The sequence below is a fragment of the Pocillopora verrucosa genome, chromosome 6, assembly GCF_036669915.1.
Source record: "Pocillopora verrucosa isolate sample1 chromosome 6, ASM3666991v2, whole genome shotgun sequence".
NCBI classification, from domain to species: Eukaryota; Metazoa; Cnidaria; class Anthozoa; order Scleractinia; family Pocilloporidae; genus Pocillopora; species Pocillopora verrucosa.
In genome coordinates, this window is record NC_089317.1 from 18,518,291 (window position 1) to 18,539,249 (window position 20,959).

General features: G+C 40.1%; 1 protein-coding gene across 4 annotated transcripts; it reads right to left on the reverse strand.

Annotated features, from left to right (window-relative positions):
• Window positions 1-168: 168 nt before the first annotated feature.
• On the reverse strand, window positions 169-20,872 carry LOC131797551 (golgin subfamily B member 1-like). Of its 4 annotated transcripts, none has more exons than XM_059115180.2 (4): window positions 20,721-20,872; window positions 16,829-17,192; window positions 2,577-12,911; window positions 169-2,243 (listed from the first exon to the last, which is right to left on the reverse strand). In XM_059115180.2, the coding sequence occupies exons 2-4, from the start codon at window positions 17,105-17,107 to the stop codon at window positions 1,992-1,994; spliced, it is 10,866 nt and encodes a 3,621-aa protein (XP_058971163.2). In that variant the 5' UTR covers window positions 17,108-17,192; window positions 20,721-20,872; the 3' UTR covers window positions 169-1,991. The 4 variants fall into 4 exon arrangements, with proteins under 4 accessions (XP_058971163.2, XP_066023969.1, XP_058971161.2 ...); XM_066167872.1 differs by adding an exon at window positions 19,969-19,993 and having other exon boundaries at window positions 169-12,911; window positions 20,721-20,802; XM_059115178.2 differs by having other exon boundaries at window positions 169-12,911.
• Window positions 20,873-20,959: the final 87 nt, after the last annotated feature.

A 20,959-nucleotide genomic window follows, 5' to 3' on the forward strand; every position in this document is an offset into this window, starting at 1 on the left:
TGGAATAGGTTGTTGAATCGGATCATGCATGAATTCAAACAAATTAAGTGGCGACTTTTTGTTGCTTTCGAAAAAAGCTAAAAAAACTACTATTTCGCCTTCGGAACTTGAGACTATTTTTTTGAGAAGAATAACCTTCGTTTTACTAAAAAATTGGAAACAACCAAATCCATCTTAAATCCTTTATTACAAATATAACATATACCGTATACCTTTAATGCTTGGTCAAAAAAGATAAAAATTGAATTATTGCCTGTAGACTTCATAGATAAGTTTTCCACTTCAGATAACATGCATCCTCAGTATTTTCACCTGAAAAAATTGTTTCCCCGAAAAATACTTCATAGCGATAGCTATGCTTTCTAACTGAAGTTTAAGTCTTAATAAAGTTTTTAAGGACTGTGTCATTTGCAATAAGAAACTATTGGAGAGTCTTACAACCAAAGTACTATGATCTTATCGAACTATCGTCTCTTAGAAAAGATTCCTGTATTTACTCTTTGTAGTGTTGGCAACGTGACTTTCTATACTTATAAAGGAGGTCGATAAAATGCAATGCGTGGATTGAATACTTGTTGTCCTAAATGCTCCAGGTTTAAGCCAGGGAAGTGAAATTAGAAATAGTATTTCACTAGTATATGCCTTGTATGACATAAAATGTTTCCTCGGTAGTGAAATGTGGCAACTGATTTAGCATGTTTTGTCTTTATCTTGTCAATGATGTCACAAACCTTTAAAGCCTAAAAGGTATTTCGTTCCCATAGCACAGTACCAAAAAGTAAATACAGAAAGTAATAATACGGATCAGGAACTTTAGTTACACATCAACTCCCCCAAGATTTTTATTTTTAGAATTTAAATCCTGTGGATATCTGAATTAAAATCTCGGTAGGCCTTGACTGACATTTCAAAAATACATTTATATTCGTCCATTGCCTGATACAGGACATGTGTGACCCAGTAAATCGTTTACAAAAAAATTCTAACCCTCAAAAACTATTAAAGCGAAAGAGAAAATAAATAAAGAAGCTACCATACAGCATATAAATTAAATAATAATAAAAAAAGATATTCTTTGTCAAAGGAAAACTACCCGAAACAAACCCTAGTTTTCGGTTTTCGGAGTAGTGACATAGTGACATTATATGCTGTGGGAAATGGTTGATATTCCGAAAAATGCACCTCTGCTCAAGCCTTATTATTACTTTCTCGATATAAAGAATATTTCTCTAGCAAATGCTATTACATCCAGTTTCTAAGGAATTTGAATTAGCTTTCTATAAAAAAAAAGCTTTAAAAAAAATTAGCCTAAATAAGCAACGTTTATTCATATAAAACTGCTACTATTTTTCACCATCTCAAGCAAATATTTAAAACATTTTCGTGGCATATTAATCCTAATTACCTTGAACTGAAACATGTAGCAACTGACCGTCATAAATTATGAATTTGATTCTCTAAAATTTTTCCAAAACGCATCTTTAGAAGTTACTGCCAAGCTGTTGTCGATAAGGAAAATTATTGCTCAACTAGTATCGCCTTGAGGGTCAACGCTGCAACTTTTAGTCATTTAAAAACCTCCACCCTCCAAAAAAAGGAAACAAAGTGAAAAAGTCCTACCCCCCCTCCCCCACCTTGTTGTTTAAGGAATGGATCATAACGGCGACGACTTTTAGTCGTTGGCACTGAGGGTATTCTTACTTTTCCGAGATGTAATCCGGCCTTCAAAAGGTCTTCTATCGTTGGGAGTGGTCAATTTAAATTATCAACTCCAGGTTGACGTTAAGAAAGATTTATCGAATTCTTGGTTGTTTCCGAGCGTTTTCTTCAGAAGCAACAACTCTACCCATTTCATTTCTCTTTTTGTATAAAATTTCGGACAATTAACCCTTAACAGCGTACAATCGAGATCCAAATTATTATACCTGAATCATAGCACTTGTTCCCTTTTACCCCAGTGTTTCTTTCATAAACCTTCCTTAAACTAGTTTTTAGAGCTCTGAAGTCTTGCTAGTACCTTTGTGACGACCACCACTTGTTGAACTGCTTCCACTTCGTGTAAATTCCATTCGTTGCTCTTTGAACTCTTCTGTGGAGAAATGGGTGCCAACTGTTTGGAATCTAGAAGAGGAGGACTGCAATGGCTTGCGTTCAACATGGAGTTGTACCGGCTCGAATTGTAATTTCTCTTCCGCCTCTACTTTCACGCGAATGGGGCTCGCTGAGCCGTGAGAAGTTTCAACCTGTGAAATGACAGTTTCATTGCTTGCTCGCTCTTCAGTTGTCTCGGTGCCATTTCGTGGGGACTGCACCCGAAATGGTAACAAAGACGGGGAGGAAGAAGTAGACGCGTACATGGAACTTGTCTGTAATTGAGTGATTTTGGTTGTGACTGATTTACTCGTGGATGTGAAAGTATGGCTTCTAGTGTCTGCAACATTTAACGTTGTAGGCTGGCTGGATGCTTTTGTATGTTCTAGAGAGATGTTTACTTTAGGGCTGATACTCGATTCCAGGTGCTTTATCTTAGTAGGGCTGCCGGGTGGAGTATAATTAGTTTCACCATAATTACTTACAAGAGTAATCGAGGGATCTCCAGCTCCTGTATCCAAGTGGAAACCCTGGCTTGGGCTGACACTTCTTTGGATTCTTGTTATCTTGGTCATGACGGTGCTGCCACTCTGTCCACTGCTGTCGGTGGTGTCCTTGGTTCTTGTTTCAAATGGACTTTTAACTTTAACCATTCGTTTGGGACTCATCTCGTAGTTAGAGATCTCTATGGGTCTTGTCTTTTCCTTGACGTCAACCATAAATTCTGTGTGGCCGAAAGTGGACGAAGAAGACTCAGTCTGAGTGGATTCCTGTGGGACAACGACTTCTCTGGTTACTGTAACTCCTTTTGGGGGCATGATGTAGGATGTAGTGTAATGTGCTTCAACCTCTCTCTCCGGTCTCAGAAGTCCTTTTAGCCTAAAAATCTCCTGGTTCAATTCTTCGATTTCTTTGATGTAGCCATTGCACTCGAGGATCCTCGTCTCAAGCTCCCGTCGCAGAGAGGTAATATCTGTCTCGAAAGTGGTCTTTACATTCCTTATCTGGATGTCCTTGTCTTTCTTCTCGTCCTCTAAAAATCCCTCCAGTTTCAGGACTCGACTGTTTCGGTGATTAAGTTCGATGTCTATCTCCGCCAATTTTTGATTTAATATCTCGATCTCACTGATGTAGCCATCACTTTCGACCTGTTTGTTGTTGACTTCACGCTTCAGCCTTTCTAAATCCTGTTCGTTTGTGTTGTTGAGAACGCGTAATCGTTCGATGAAGGTCTCTTTCTCGATTATTTCTGTTTTGTACACTTCAATTTTACTTTCGATTTCTGTGATCTTATCTAGCAGGACATTAGTCTCGCTTTCTGTCAGATTCTTGTCGGCCCGTGCCTCATCCATTTGTTTCACTAAAACATCAAATTTACCTCGTATAGTTGACAGTTGCGCGTCAAGGTCGTATTTTTCTTGATTGAGCTTCTCGATTTCACAGATGTAGCCCTCACACTCCACTTCTTTGGTATCAAGATCACGTCGGAGCCTATCAACTTCGCCATCGTTGTTTGAAATCTGGATGCGAAGCCTCTCGATGACCGTTTCCTTCTCGATGATTTCTGTCTTGTATTCTTCAATGCGAGTTTGAATCTCAGTAATTTGTTCGTGCATAACGCTAGCTTCATTCTCTCTCTTGCTCCTAAGATCATCCGTCTGAGCGACCACAAGGTCCTTCTCCTTACGAATCTCGGTTATATGGATCTCCAGCTTGTTAATTGTACTGCGGAGCGAATTTATCTCCACCAACTGCTCAGACTTTTCATGCTTGAGTTTGTCAATGTCTCGCGCATAACTCTCACAGTCATTTTTCTTGGAAGAGAGATCCCTCTTGAGTCGTTCGACATCCTGTTCATAAGTTGTGGTTTGGAATCTTAACTTTTCTATGATGGTCTCCTTCTCGATTATTTCTTTCTTGTAGCTCTCGACCCTTGTCTGAATCTCAATAACTTGTTCACTCATTAATCTGGCGTCTGTCTCCCCTTTAGCTGTGGAATCCACGAGTTGCCTCTCAGCTCCTTCTCTAGCGACCTTTTCTTTCTGCACATCACCCTCCAAGATGATGACCTTCTCTCGAAGCGACATGATTTCTACAGTCAACTCAGCTTTCTCTTTATTGATCTGCTCAACTTTTTCTAAAGAAATCTTGAACTCTCCGTCCTTTGAAAGCAGATCTCTCCTCGTTACCTCCAGCTCATACTTCAAGTGTTCAATTTCGTCCTCCTTGACGCTGATCTCTCTCTTGGTGTTGTCTAGCTTGGTCTGCAGCTCAGTAACGAATTTTGCATGGCCAGTTGATTCTTTGTCGCCGCGGGTCTTTGCTTCTATCAGCTGTGTTTGAAGATGAGATTTTTCTGCTCGCTCAGTGTCAATCTGGATAGTGAGCTTGGAAATCTTACTTCTCAGCGCGAGAAGCTCCACCTCCATATCTGCCTTTTCTTTCTTGATGTCCTCCAAATCTTTGAAATAATCCTCGCAGTCGTTCTCTTTTGTCTCCAACTTGGTCTTTGTGAGATGAAGGTTGTGCTCTGTTTCTGACGCTTTTTCTCTGAGCTCTCGAATAACTGTTTCCTTTTCAATGATCTCCCGCTTGCAAACTTCTACTTGTTTCAGGGCATCTTTGATTTGCTTCTTAAGATCGTTGCCCTCATTGGTTCCTTTGCTCACGATCTCATTAATGTTGTGTTTTAGCTCGTTTTTGTCTTTTTCGTGCTCCTCCACAAGGATCTCGAAGTTTCTTATTTGCCCACGGAGTGTGTTTATTTCGATTTCCATATCTGCTTTTTGCTGGTTGCTTTCCTCGATATCTTTAATGTAATCTTCGCATTCCAACTGCTTGTTTTGTAGATCCCTGCGAACTTTGAGGATTTCATCCTCTAGATCATTGTACTTATTTTGCATCTCTTTGATGACACGCTCTTTATCGACAATTTCCTTGCGGAAGGTTTCAATCTCATTTCTCAGCTCATTAACATGTTCTGCAAAATCTCTTGATTGGTTGTCACCCATGTTTTTGTAGTCTGCGAGCTGGGCTTTCAAGTTCTCCTGGATCCTTCTGTCCTCTTCAATTTGAACCTGCAATTTCTTCACCTTTGTTCTCAGGGAAATAATCTCGTTCTCTAGATCGGACTTTCCTTGTTCGGACAGCTTGCTCGAGTCTTTCACAGACTCTAGGTGGACTTCAAGTTCCGCTATTTTATTGAGGAGTTCTTTATTTTTATCTTGAAGGTGTTCGTAGTTTAACTCTATCTTTGAAATCCTAGTTTGATATTCTACGACTTCTCGTTTGAGAGTTGTAACTCTCTCCTCAAGCGCTCGGTTTGAACCTTGCAGCCCACTATTCCTCTCTCTCTCGGTCTCTAGGTCGTGTTCCAATGTAGACACCTTCTTCAAAGCAGCTAGAAGTTCCAGCTGCAGCTGAGCTTCCCGCTCTTGAAGCTTCTTGACATCGGCTTCCATATTAGAAAATATTTGTTCTGAGGAAACTTCAGTTACCTTTTCCTTCTGACTTTCCAACACAAGATCGTGAAGCTTTCTTTGCATGGACTCAACTTCTCTTATTAAAAGGTCCCTCTCTTCTCCCCATTCAACTTCTTCCGCTTGTAGGTCTTCATGGCGCCGTTTGAGAGCTTGTACCTCAAGCGTAATTTTCTTGTTTTCAGCCGTTAAGTTATGTATCTCCTGAGTTTTCTCAGCTACAGTCTTTTGTAATTCAAGAACTTTGTCTTGAAGTTTGCGCCTTTCTTGCTTCACCTCCTCTAGAGAATTCTCCAATCCACTGACTTTATCACGCAAGGCGTTATTTTCTCGTTTAAGTGTATCTCGCTCTATCCTGATCGTTTCATACTCTGCGCTCATATCCAACGAGAACGTGTCCGGAGCTGCCTCAACAGTCGAAACACTTTGAACGGCAATAGTTTCTTCACGCGAAATTTTAAGCTCGTCGTAGAGCTTTTGCAGAGAGGCGAGGTCCATTTTAAGCCGCTCGTTTTCGTCTCGTAGTATCCGGATACTACCTTCTACTTCAGTGTACTGAATTTGAAGCTTCTGCAGTTCAAACTTCGTGTCTCGTTGTTCCATCAGAGTTTTTTCATGTTCTGTTCGAATACGATCTAGTTCTTCCTTCAACTCAACTCTCTCCATCTCTAAGTATTCGTTTTCTTCTTGTAGTCTGTCTATGATCGCCTTTTTAGCAACCAACTCTCGTATCTGCTCCTCATAGTATTTTTGCTGTTGTATAAGTTTCTTCTGCAGGTTGTTGATATCTTCTCTGAGTGTGTCATTTCTGACTTTTATCTGATCTAGCGATCCTTTTAGCTGTGCATTCTCTTTCATCTGGTTCTGCAATTCCTCTTCTAGAGAGATTATCTTGCTCTCTAACGTCTGCACAGTTCGTTGAAGCTCTATCTTGGCGTTATTAGCAGACTTGTAAGCTGATTCCCAGTCGGCCATCTTCTTAAGGGCCTCTAAGAGCTCCTTCTGTTGGGCACTTAGTTGATCTTGACTTGTTTGCAACATTGTCTCAGCCTGAGCAGTCTTCTGTTGACTAGCGAGGAGGTCTTCCTGTAAATCTTTGAGCTTTTCATCGTAAGACGTCTTATAAGCTTCCAAACGGAACACTTTGTTCTTAGAAGACTGAAGCTCTTGCTCCAAAGTGACCAATTTCTTGCGCAACGTTTTGTAATCTCCCTCGTCCACCACATCTCGTCCATGAAGCTCCGAAAGGCTGTCTTCGAGATCAGCTATCCTTTTAACCTTCAAAGATAGCTCATGCTCTAACGACTGGATTATTCGACTGCTATCTCCGTGCTCCAACTCAAGTTTGGATATTTTTCTTTTCCCGTCAAGGTACCTTCTCTCTGCGTCTTCTTTCTCGTTTAAAACTCTTTGGTACGACTCCTCCAAGTCCTTTAGTCGCTTCAGTGTTGCTGCGTCTGTTGGCTTCTTGTCTCTCTTGTCTGACTGTGTTGTTTGTATTTTGACATATTTCTTGTTAATCAAGGTGACGTCAGTTTGCAGTCGATCTCGGTCAGACTGGAGAGCATTTAGGCGAGCTCTCAGCTCAGCGTTCTCATTCTTTAAATCCATTATTTCTTTCTTCAAACGGTCTTTCTCCTCTTCCACAGTTTCATTTCGAGCCTCGAGGGAGGTTAGTTTTCGGTTTAGGGAAAGGACTTCGTTCTTAAGTCTGTCAACTTCTCTCCTGGCATTCGCTAAGTTTGTCTTGTACTCATTCAAAGTGGTTAATAACGTTGTCTTTTCTTGCTTGAGTTTGTTTTTCTCGTTCTCAGAGAGGTCGAAGCTGTGTTGTAGGCTATCGATTTTGGATTCAAGTTCTTGCACTTTCAACGTAAGAACTGTTACTTCGTTTTGGGCTTTGTCATAGTCTTCCCTGTACGTTGCTATCTTTCTTTTTAGGTTTGTTACTTCTTCTTCCAAATTCTTGGTCGTAGAACGGTACCATTCAATTTGCTTGATCTTATCTTCAATGGTCTTGTCAAAATTATCAACAGTGACTCTGAGCTCAGAAATCTCTCTCTGAAGAGTTGCGTTTTCGTCTCGCTGCTTATCCAAGACATCCTTCACTTTCTCCAACTCTCCAAGCAGATTGCTTTTGTCCACGTTTAACCGATGGATATCACTTTCCAGTAGGCTTATTCTTTTTTGGTCTTTTATTAATTCACGATTTAGGTCTTCGTTTTCGTGATCAAGAGCTTTTATCTTCATCTCAAGCTCTGTTGTCTGTTTCCTCAGCGAGAAATTTTCCTTCTCCAAATCTTCCTTCCTTCTTTGAGTTTTTTCCAGTGTGGTCTTTGTAGTTGTTATTTCTTGCCTGAGTATGTAGACCTCTTTTTGAAGCGAGTCTCTCTCTGCCTTTATGCTGTCTTTCGGCTGAGCATCGGTGTTGTCACCTCGGGTCATCCACTCCTGGAGCTGACGTTCAGCGTTCAACAGCTGTGTCTCATTCTGAGACACAACTGTGACATGTTCCTCCAACTGTACCTCCATTGCCGCTTTTTCTTTATCCGCGACGTCAAGGTCCTTCTTCAGTCGTGAAATCTCCTTGGTTTTTTCCTCCATTTCTTTGGTTACAACCATCAGTTCTCTTACTGAACGGTCACGGTCATTCAAGAGATGGGTAATCTCCTCTTTCAAGGAAGTCACATCTTGCTCCAACACCATAATTCTCTCGCTTTGTATCTCGTTTGTTGATTCCAATTTTGAAAGCTTGGCGTCGTAGTTCTTTACTTTGTCCACCAGATCTCTCTCCTTCTCTTTATATGCTCTTATCTCGCTTTCAGCATCGGCGAGGCGCCTTTGCAAAACAACCACTTCCTCCGTGAGCCTTCTAACTTCTCCCTTGCTCGTTTCATACGTCTCTTCCATCAAAGTAGTCTTTTCGTGTATCAGCTTGTAGTTGTTCTCGACATCACCCTTTTCTCTCAGAACGACATCATGGTCATTTTGTAACGCTCGTAGTGCTTTCCTCAAATCGTCTATCTCAATTTCTAGGGTCTTGTTAGCATCTCTCAGGTCGTTGTTGAGCCTGTTTTTGTCTTCCATGTCTTTCTCTAAGTAGTCAACTTTACTTTGAAGTTCGCTAACGGTCTTTTGCTGAATCATATTTTTCTCCCGACTTTCATTCAGCAAAGATCTCAGCTCAGCGATTTTGTCTTTGTTGGCTTCATCGGAACGAGTAATCTGCGCTAGTTGCTCCTCTAAGGAGGCGAACTTCTTTATTTGGTTATCAAGATCGCTTTGAAGACGCTCTTTCTCCAGTGTCAATTTTCGAACGTCGCCATGAAGCTCATTGATGTCCTTATTGAGTTCGATATTTTCTGCTTGTAAGTTGCCAACTTGGTCTTTGAGCTTTTCAAAGTCTTCCTCAGTGGCCTTAAGGATACTCTTTCCACTCTCTAACTGGTCTTCTAGATAAGCTCTCGCCGACTCTAGTTGCCTTATCAGGTTGTCTTTCTCGTTCATCCTGTCTTGAGCAGTCTCTGCGATCAACTTCAATTCAACAAGCTGTTGTTCTTGCTTTAGGTAATCTTCTCGACTTACTCCAGAAGATCTCTGAAGTGCGCCATCCAGCTGTTTCTTTAAAGAAACGATTTCCTTGTCATCGTACTCGGACTTGAGTTCTAGCTCTGATACTCTGGTATTGGCACTGACAAGGTCTTCTTTCAAATCAGACTTTTCTCGGTCGATTCTCTCTCGCATTTTCTTTAGCTCATTCACTGTCCTCTGAAGTTGGGAAGTCTCGTGCTCCAGATCAAACACGCGCTTCTGTGACTTCTTAAAATCTGTTTCAATCTTTAGGATCTTTGTATTACAGACTTCTACCTCACTTCTAAGGTCAGCTTCACGTCCTTGGGTGGTTTTGAACAAGTTTTCAAACTCGAATATTTTATCATCGTAGGTTTTACGTTCCTTTTCGCCTAGTTCACCTTTTCTTCCCAATGTTGTTACAGTGACCTCCAGCTTGGAGATGTTCACGTTCGCTTGTTGAAGGTGGCCTTGTAAATCTCTAATCCTCTCTTGGCTGGAGAGCCGAGTGGTCTCAAGTTCCCTCTTGAGATCTGCTATTTCGTCAGTGAGATTCTTCTTGGAATTATTCAGCGTGTCTACCAAACTGGATTTTTCCCGAATTTCTTTAACGTGGCTGTTTATGAGTCTGTCTTTTTCTACTAAATTGTTCCGTATGCTGAGAAGTTCCTCTTTCACTTTACGGTGATCGTCTCGAACGTTACCCCCATCAGCTTTGTAGTGATCCCTCTCCTTGGTTACACTGGTGAGCTGAGTTTCAAGGAGGGTGATAGTGTGATCTTTTGAACTAAACTCGCGTAAAAGCTCTTGGCGACTTTCTTTTAGTTTTCTTATTTCCAGTTCCGTTTCGTCTAATCTTGCTTGTAAGTTTGCAATCCTTTTCAAGAGCTCCTGCTTTTCGGTCCGATGTATGTCACTTGTAGCGGTGTTCTTGTTTAGTTGTCGTTTGGTTCTGTCAAGTTCGTCTTGAAGTTGTCTAATCTTGTTATTCAGCTCATCGATGGTCTTATCCTTTTTCCCGATAATGGTATTAAGGGTTTCCCCAAACTTTTCGTGCTGCACTGACTTGCTTTCAATTTGAATGAAGCGTTCTTGGCCCTCGAGAATCTTCTTGTTGGCAGCGTCTAGTTGTTCTCGTAGTTGAGTTATTTGTCTGCGGCAGGTCTCAAGTTGGGTTTCTTGTTTTGATACCTTATTTTGGAGATTGTACAACTCCTTCTCAGCGCTATCTTTTTCATCTCTGGCGGTATCGAGGTCTTTTTCCACTTCCTTCAACTTGCTCTCTGTCGCCAACAGTTTTTGATACTCTTTGTTCTTCTCTTCCGTGATTTTCTCAATCTCTATATTAAGTGTGAGCATTTTTTCTTCAGCAACGTCCATGTCATTCTCTAACTTGTCAATCTCCCTTTGCTTGTTTTCGAGTTGGTTTTCCAACGATCTTTCTTTGTCAGTGAGTTCTTTTACTTTTTTCTCAAGTTCTGCATTTTTCGCTTGTTCGTCCTCTAGAAGAGCCCCAGAATCTTTACCAAATTCCTCGAATTGCATATATGTGGACTCAAGATTAGAAACTTTGCTCTGGACCACTTCGAAGTCGGTCTGAAGCAGTTGCTTACTTTGCGTCTCAGAGTCGTAGAGGGAGGACAACCGAGCGATTTCGTCTTTGGCAGCATCACGCTCTCCCTGGAGTGCCTTGTTTTCCTCGTTGGTAAGGTCATTCTCAGTTCTAAGTCGGTTTACTTCCGTGAGGATGTTATCTTTGTCAGCGGTTATGCTAGCCAAATCTTTTCGTAGTTGTTCTATTGTATGGTCTCTGTCCGAAATCTCTTTTTTGTAGGCATCAACTAGCTTCGCCAGATGTGCAAGCTTATTCTTGAGAGACTCTATTTCCTCAATATTTCTGGCTTTAGTGGCTCGAAGCTCTTGCACCTCAATATTTAAAACTGAATTCTCCCTCTTCTCTTTGCTGAGTTCATCTTCGAGTTTCACGATCTTATTCGTCAGCACCGTTTGTTGATGTTCTAATTCGTTTCGATGTTGCTCCATGATGTTGAGATTAGACTGTAAATTTGACATGTCTTTGTACACTTTTTGTAGCTCTTCGTTGATTCTATCTCTTTCCTCCGCCGTGATCTTGTAATTGGCCTCAGAATCTCCCAACCTCTTTCGAAGCTCCATAATTTCAGAGCGAAGTTCTTCACTTTCATTTTCCAACAGGTGAATTCTTCTTTCCAGTTTTTCGGCTTCTTCACGGTAGTCATCAACTTTCGTTTCAAGAGAAGATACTCGGGACTTGAGCTCCTCGATGATTTTGTCTCTTTTCTCTATCTCTCCGTTTAGACGTTCGACAGTGCGCCGGCTTTCAGATAACTCTTGTTGCACCACCATCAACTCCTTTTTCATCTGTGCGACTTTGGCCTTCTCAGAATCAAACTCCAATTTGAATCTGTCTTTCGCTTTGGTAACGCTTTCTAGTTGAACTTCTAACCTTGACATCTTGTTACGGTCTGTGGCTACCGTACGCTCCAGCTCTGCCTTCTCTTCTTGAACGCGTCGCATTGAGTCGATCGTAGTGACCACCTTGGAGTTTAGACTTTCTACAACCTTTCTGAGCTCGTCTCGTTCTTTGATGGCGATTTCGTATCGTCCTTGGAGGTCGTTAATCGACATAACAGACTCGTCCAACCTCGACTGAAGATCGTCCATTTTACTATAAAGCTGCCCGTCAACTTGGTCAGGGATTTTCTCTTTCCTTACTTCCAGTTCCGTCTCCAGTTCGCCTACCCTCTTCCGCAGTTGCACCTCAACTGACTCCCACTCCTTCACACGCTCCTGTAGCTTTCCTTGAGATGCTTCGAGATTGGAAAGTTTACCAGTCACCAGAACAAGCTCTCGCTCGATGGTTTCCTTCTCATCTTGTAGACTCTTCACCGTAACGTCATACTCTCTAATGGTCTTCTCGTGTGTTGCAATCGTCTCCTGTAAAGTCAGCATTTGCCGATTTTGGACATCTACTGTTGTTTGACACTTCGACAACTCAGTTTTCAAGGCCTCTACACTCTCTTCGAGGTTGTTGTTTTGGTTTTGAAGAGTTTCTATTCTGTGTGTTTTCAAAATGGACTCTTCTTTGTACTTGTTAGCGTCATTCTGGTTTTGCAACACCTCCCGCTGTAATCTAGAGATTGTCTCTTTGGCCTTTTTGAGTTCTTCGCGGAGATCGTCAAGCTGTTGTTTAAAAGACTCTCTTTGTTTAACAACGGTCTGAACCTGCATCTCGTACCTACTGATTGTCAAATTTCCTGTCTTCCCCGCCATTTCCGACTGTCTGCGGTATCTGTCACAATCAGCCTGCAACTGGGTTAACTTCGATTGCAGCGTGAACAGCTCGCTCTGCAGCATGTCTCTTTCGTCAGTAGCATTCTTGCATTCGACTTCCAGCTGAGAGATCGTTTCTTGCAGGAAAGACGCCTCCATGTCGGGTGACGATTCCAGAACCTGCACCTGGGACACTTGACTTACCATTTGGTCACGCATCATCGCGAGCTCTTTCTCGATTACAACCTTCTCACTTCGCAACTTCTCCATGGCGCCAGTTTTGTTGTTAAGCTCGCGACGTTGGGACTCCAATTCCCATTCTTTCTCACGCAGCTTGCGTTGCATAGAGGATAGTTCTTCATGCTGTTTGTTGTACTTCGATTTGAAGTCGAGCAATTGTTCTTGAAGCTGATGATTTTGTCGGTTAAGGTTTTCCAACTTCGTTTTCCATCGCTCGGTCTGCAAACAAGTAAAATAAAAACTGAATTGTGAACGGAATTGAAAATACCCGAGTGAAAGTAAGATGAGCAAACTTAAATGTCGTCTCTGCTTGCCAAACATTAATTGCAATGCAAGTTCTGATAGCAGCTGTTTCTCTTTTAGCCTAAAAACCATACTAGTCAGCGGCATGTGCATTTTACTGCAAAAAAAGATGTTCATTGGTTAAGGTTCTCAGGGGACCTCATCGTGTTATCTCAATTGAGTCAATTGATGTAAGTGCTTGTGAAGGGCAATGCAGCCAAAAGCCATCCCTAAAAGCATGCAGTCAAGCATTGTCTTTAAACCCAATTTTTTGAGAGCAACTGCTGACCCAACAAGCTGATCACAGAATCCGTACACCCTAGTTATACCCCTGTCGACACCCACCGTCTCTATGGTAACGAGAGGTCAATTTGTGACCAGCCCTGAATCTAAGGAATGTGTGTAATGAACATATTTCATAATTAATAAGCTACGCGGTGTCAAGAGACATAACATTTCCAAAGTTTGAAAATGTTATTTTTAGTATTAAATTATTCACTTTCAGTTTTGATTTGCTTAATGAGGTCGTTGGTTGTGCTTGAATAAGTTTCAAATACATTCACGATTTGAGTTCGAGTCTTTCCCACTGATGCCTTAAACCTGCGCAAACTTAAACCAGGCTCATCTAATTGAAAACAATAGGTTAATTAGATATCCTTTTTGTCAGGTTTGTAGCGTTTAAGTCGAAGTTAATCCACAAGGGATCAGAGTAAAATTTCGCGTGGGAAGATTATGCTAAATTTTTCTCTTTCAGAATACTACTGCACGATCTCAAGGAAAGTTCGGCAATAAGGTACCCCTTTGCACTTAATCTAGAGAATCTTACGAAATCACTAAACATCGATACTAGCGTACGTCTCACGAAAATTTTGGAAATTTTCTACTCTCCAAAGAAGAAAACCCTCTTTTTTTGCTTTAAGGCGATATAAGTGTCGTGCCTAAATTTTATTACTTGTGTGGGAAGGTAATATTCTCCTAAAAGCCAAAGGCATAACTTTCTTCTCATTGTTTAAAAGGAGTAAGCAACCGCTCATTTTGAGGGAGCATTTGCATATAAGAAAAAAAAAGTTGACATTTCTCTCATCCGTTGAGTTAACAACAGGACAATTTACTTAAAAGGAATTTAAATTGTTTCTGCCAAGCAAATCATAAAACATTTCTTTAATATATATTAAAGTTCACATGACAACCAAGTGGACAATCAGACATGGTTTGATGCTACTCTGGTCTACAGATTTAATGAATGTAACCGAAGAAGCTACAATCCATAGACCCAACGTTTCGACACTCTTGTCTAGTGCCTGAAGGCACTAGACAAGAATGTCGAAACGTTGGGTCTATGGATTGTAGCTTCTTCGGTTACATTCATTAAATCTGTAGACCAGAGTAGCATCAAGCCATGTCTAATTTCATTAATATTATGCAATAGGAAACTAGATAGCAGTATGCTATCACCGACACTGCTCAACAACTACATTATGCTCAACAATAAAGACCTCTTTGTGATTGATATTGATGTGATAAGATCATTCAGTCAGGAAGGAATAAGATACTAATAAGCAGAACTTTCCCCGACATCGTGCAGTGGTGCTGTCAACAAGAACAATTTAAAAAAATAATCTTCCCTCCCAAAAATTTACTCTGATCTTTTGCGGATTAACCTCCCTTTAGACGCCCTTTTGTAATTGATACTGACGTGATCATCTTGGGATGATATGCAAATAGGCAGAACTTTCCTCGAAATCGTGCGATGGTTTTGTCAACAAGGACACATTAGCATAACCTTCCTTCGCGAAATTTTACTCTTATCTTTTATAGATTAACTTCCCTTTAAAATCCCTTCTGTAATTGATACTGACGTGATCAAATCAATGAGTCAGGTAGGAATAAGATACAAATAAGCAGAACTCTCCTCGAAATCGTGCAATGGTATTGTTAACAAGGACAATTTAGCATAACCTTCCCACGCGAAATTTCAGTCATCTTTTGTGGATTAACTTCCGTTAAAACGCCACAACATTGACAAGAGTCCGTCAGATTAACCTATTGTTCGCAATTAGATGAACCTGGTTGGATTTGCAGTGATCAAAGACATCATTTAATGGTTAAACAGGTAATATTTTCCCCGTCTAAAATATCCCTGCGTATGAGTTTATTTTCCTTATCTTGAGACAGACATCTGCTCACTGTTACTAGCTGTGAAACTTTCGATTCTATTACCTTAACTTAATTGATGCTTCTTGTTATTTGACTGACACCTCGAGGTTAAGTAACGCTCAGTATTGTTGGGGGATCAAATATAATCATGTCTTAGAAGCATTCTGGCGTAGAATTATTACATCGATAGTTAGCAAATTCATGAAGCGCTTTGATCGTAAGAGTTCGTTAAAGATGCCTGTTCAGTTAACTTAGCAAAAAATCTTTAACAACCAAACTTTCGGAAAATTCACTTAAGTATTGTACGGCAGGAAGCTACTTAAAATCGGTTCAAAGTATTGGATCGAAGTCGTTTACAGTCACTCAATTGTTCCACGTATTGCGATCATGATCATCACTTCTTTTCACGCATGTTCTGAACTGATCTTTCATTCTATACGACAGAATAATTCTTTTAAGTGTGCATTTTTTAAAATTCTCTCTGTACCCTAACGTAGGCAATATTAACGTTGAGATGATGCAGAAATGGATCCTTGTAACGGCCCGGGCCCCCCTTATTTTGGGTGAAAAAAAAATCGCAGAAGGAAGAAAGGCCGGCAGGGCAAGCGACAAAAAACCGCCCCCTCCCCCTTAGTTCTATGTCTGGATCCGCCAATACTTGTAAACTCCTTATTGACTCAGCAAGCCCTCTTGTTTCTTGGTCGTGTAAAACCACAGGTGACCCAAGCCCCAGCTGTGAGATAGTCATCTTGCGACAATTTGAATGGGAATATTTACGACCGTTCTTTCATAAGCGCTCTTATGTAGCAAACCCAGAAATGGATAACTCGCTAAAATGGGTTCTTTTCAACATAGTAAACGGTCAGAAGCGCTGTACTGTGGGAATAAGATGAAGTATTTTTATTGATGAGAGTTTGACTTAATTTTTTTATCCCTAGAAGCGGTCGTAAATATTCCCATACAAACTCTCATAATTTTGCCATGACTCTTATTTCGCAAGTTGGAGCTTGGACTGCCTGTGGTAAAACCTAATATAAGTCACGTTTGAAATTAAAGAGCAGAGAATCTGAAATAGTCTTTCGTAGATCGCGATACTGCCTCAGAAATTCCAGATTTGTTTATATAATTCAATTAAGTCCTAGTCATTAGCTCAATATCTCGGTATATGATATTGTAAATATTCCATTTCAAGGTATACCCACAGAGATCGGGATATTAGTCTGACGAGAATTTAGTAACGTAAATAATTTTACGAAGTTATCTTACACGAGCCGAAATCTGTCAATTTGTTTCAAAAGAATACGCGATTTAAATTCCGTATTGAAGAAAGGGTTTAAGAGTCTTTAAAGTATTTAGGGTAACTGTTAATCTCTTCTGAAGTTTCGCACGTGAGAAGTAAACATTTGAGTGACAGAAACGATCAGTTACTCGTTACAAAACTTTTTGTTAATGTTGAACAACTTTAAATTGTCTTCCCTTCTCCGTTATCAGAAGGTGATCAGGAATTTAAAATCTTTTTCCGCTATGAGTAAAGTAGAATGTGAAATTGAAAAAAAAAAAACTTTAGAGAATTAGTTTACGTGCGATACCCATATGAAAATTACTCTGTTATTACATGACCACTTCTAAAACGTTTTGCCGCAGTGGTTTTGAGCCTGATATCAAAGGTTAACCAAAAGAAAATAACAGTGATTTACCTCACTACGTCGCTCAGTTTTCATAACTTCCACTTGAAGTAAGAGTCTCTTGTAAGCTGCTTCAAGCGCAGTGAAGGTATCCTTCGCTTCGTCGTAATGTTGCAAAGCCACATCGTCGTTGTCGAAGAATCCGTGCGAAATTTTCGAAACTCGAGTGTAGGATAACACATCATCACCGAACTTGGTTTTAGTCGTGGTTTCGGTACTGTCGCTCTTGTAAGTTTCTGTCCGCTCTGTTGCGCCAGACGGGCTCGAGAAAGTATTTTTCTTCGTGCTCATGTTCAGACGACGTCGCTCAGTAGTCGGGCTCAGTTGGTGGTAGTGTTACTAGTTGCTAGACATGGAGTTATACAACAGATCAAGCCTGCAATGGATAAAAGTGGTATTAAACTTCTCTCTCTTGCCTAATTTATGTCAGTAACAATATTACCAAGCACGTAAATTTTATGCAAATGCATATTGTTGGTTCTCTCGGCAAAAGCACAGTCGAACAGTTAGCAATATGCAAATAGCGACGCCAGTGTTCGCTTCACTGATTTTGATGGGTGTGTGAGTTTCTGCTAGAAGACCACAAACATGTGCAACAACTGGAAATATCTGCCGCGGTATTGGAAACTTTTTTACTTCTGAACTACGTATCAACACAATCAAACATTTCTTGTTCTCTACATCTTTGACTTAAGTCAAAGAGGGCGAGTCAGACGGTTGAATGTCATGCAGTTGAAGACACATACTTTCCAGCCAATATTTATCAGCCCGAACAGGAATCAAATATCACAAAAACAAACTTTAAAATCTATTATCTGAAGAATATAGTACATAGCTGAGCTGCTTGCTCGAAGATAGAGCTGTCAAGCGGTCACAGTGACTAGAAAAAGCTTGATCAAAAATAATAATCAGTCACACTGGATCAATGTGACCACAAAGTTCACTGTTCATAGTGAACTTGATCACCGATTAGCTTAGTAACTAAATTTGGTAAACTTCACTTTTATACCAAGATGCGTTTAGAGATCACGGCTGAATCCAGAAAGTGGAAAATAGTAACAAAATGTAAAAGAATGCAAAAATTGTTGGCGTCCAAACGCACTCAAGTAGGAAAACACAGCGCTCCTTCTAGTACATTACAGAAATAAACAGACCAAGAAATTTGAAACACGTTTAGGAGTGTTTTTTTTTTCATTGATACGGCGCCAGTTTAAAGTATGTGGTTGATAATTAAGCTCCGTATTTGCAAAGAGGCGTTCGTCAAATTTTCTTTCGCGTCCTTCATAACAGTCGTAAAAGCGTCATTAACGTTAAAATCGCCTCAAGGTAAACGCCTACGTTTCTTTTTTTTCTTTTGCCTTCACGCTCAACGGAACTAAAATAAAGGACATCAATCTTGAGCAACACGAAAGCACGAGTTGTTTGCGCTTCTGGGAACTAAGAATAGAATCGGCAGAGATGAAAAGTAAAAAAAAAAATACAAATTTCCAGTACTTGTTGATCAAAATCAACGTAGAAGAATGGGATTTTCGTGACTAAAATTAAAATGGTCCAGCAGTGAACACTGTCTAACACTTTGAAAAAGGTATTGTACGTTGTACCATTTTACGTGAGGAATTAATGCACGGAAACATGGTATTGGTTTTTTGATGTTTAAATTGACAATTACGCAATTGAAGGGGCGTGAGGAATTGTTAGTCGTCGACCTTAAAATATCAAAACAACTTGAAACTCAGGTGTTAAAAATTTGGATGGTTTTATGAACTTAGCGAGCAACACAATAAAAGACAAGGAGTCACGTTCGTTTGGAAAAGCTTTTCTTTTGTCATCGCAAGATACTCGCATGTTTAGCTGTATTTAGAATGGAACGATACTATGAAATTTGTGAAAAATGCTTGAAGGGAAAAGAACTTTGGGATCTAGAAACACGAAAAGTCCAGAAGATTCGATCAGTGGCTCTACATTGATTATTCGTTGCCTTTGTGAATGCTTCGAAGGCATTGTAAAAATAAAATAGGATTTGTTGATTAATTACCCTATGAATTTAGTTAGCTAATATTAACATAAAGGAGGTCTTAAACAACTTAAAAATTCAAGAATCGGAATGATATCCTAACACTGCAAAATTGATCATTGTTGAAAACCGCACTCAGTTTTTCCTAGACGCTGAAAAATACGATGTCGACAGAAATATTTTTAAATCATTAAGTTTACCCCACCTAATGGGGCCAACATTTGTGCACTTGAAATCTACTAAGAAAAGTTTGTGGTTTTGGATTGGCTTCCGTGACGCTGATAGGGGGTAGAGAGAAAACATTTATATCTGCCTTTACTTCTCCTTGGAAAATATACCCCTTTTAATAAGGGAAAATGGAAAAATTTTACAGCCGATATCTCAGAGACCTCATTACTACTGTTCGAAGAGCTATCACGGTTCGAAAAATCAATACAAATTCAGATAGCTCGTGATGTCATCTCATCCCATCACATCACTAGAAATTTATAAAGGGTTAGAGACCTCTAGCCGAATTCTATCCACAGGGAGTCGAAATCTGTTGGACATCGGTATTTTATTTTTTATTTTTCAAGTTTCTCACGCGTTCTAGGCGACGTAAACGTGTTAATCCTCGCATTATGTTGTTCATTAGTTGGTGGTAATAACACAATATCATGACAAAAGCCTCTTTAGCAGCCGTAAGCTGGTAACAACAAGAACCGATATTAAACAAAACTCTTTAAAGGTGCGACCAAGATCCTGATATGTCGTGTAATTAAAATGCTACCCTTCTTTGCTATAAACTTTCACTTAAAAATTAATTTAAAACGCAATGCACGACAGTGTAGGACAGTTCCAAACTATATATGTAAATCTCGATTTTTGTCAAGAACCGTTGGAATCGAACCGTTGGTATCAAAAACCGAAAATCCCAAGTTCATTACCAGTCATCGCCCGACAAACACTCCTGGAAAATTTGATAAAGTTTAGAATTTGCAAGATTTTTTTATTGTTGATAAAAAAAGGAATTTGACGTCCTCACAGCGTTTATCCCAAAATGTCATCATATCTTCAACTGTTTACATAGGCAGTAGGATCACGAAACAGATGTAGTTGACCCGAAAACAAAATTTTTTCCATTGTACTGTGTACTTACGTTAACAAGCAGCGACATTCGTCTCCTGGTTAAAAAAAATAAATTATCACACTCCTGTCTCCTGATACCGCGACCTTAGCAATGATCTTATCCACCGGAAATGCGTGGGAAATGTAATTTCCATTTAAATCACGCGTCAAATTAATTAAAATAAATCATCTATTACTTTATTAGCGGTTTTAACGTTTAAATCGAAGACACGTCTTCAGTAAAACTAGCCAAAATTAAACTCATCGATAAAGGAAAGGTAGGTTAAATTAACTTTTGTCGAGCGTGTGAACCCAAAGAAAGTTAGACCTAAAAAATTCCCACGGCCATGGAAGTCTGTAAGACAATTTGCATGGTAATTCACGGCTGTAAACAATACAGTTACTGGAGTGTGCAATAAACGTGTCTTCGAAACAACACTGAGAGATGAAATTCTTACGAAGAGCATCATTTTCCCACACAATTTTAAGGCGGAAGTACTTCAGAAATATTCTAACGCCATAGTGGCAAACAAAGAACTTCACATTAAGGACGCTAAGTAATACTTGATGACGGTTTTGTCTAATATCAGGAAAGCAGTGCTCATTGTTAGCATTTCACGGTTGAAAAGTTACGGGCGGCTGATCCTAGCACTTCCTATAAACATGCGGTACACCAGATCGTGCAGAGGCGTCTAAGAGTGATGCATAAGTCTGGCTGCACGAACGCGTTTAATGAACGAATCTGGACATAAATAAACAGCAGCCAAAATAAGCTCAACGTACCTTCAGAAGACTTTGCGCTCGAGGAGGCCAGAAGTTTCGTTTCCCTATATTCGAATGCACTCTGCTTATGAATACAGGCTTCAGTAATTTCTTGAGAAATGTCATGACCCCATTGTGCGTATAAACAATCCCAATACAATTGGGCGAACCAGTTATATTCCATTAACTCCGCGTCCTGCCCAAATATAATACGAAACTTCTAGGTCAATGACACAATGACTGCCTTTTATTGAACGTCA

What these genes read in the sequence shown, in the direction of transcription:
- LOC131797551 (XM_059115178.2), bottom strand. Translation starts at nt 17,107, where the DNA reads ATGAGCACGAAGAAAAATACTTTCTCGAGCCCGTCTGGCGCAACAGAG. An exon ending in AAACTGAGCGACGTAGTGAG is followed by an intron (nt 12,912 to 16,828) that starts GTAAATCACTGT and finishes ACTTGTTTGCAG; the next exon opens with ACCGAGCGATGGAAAACGAA.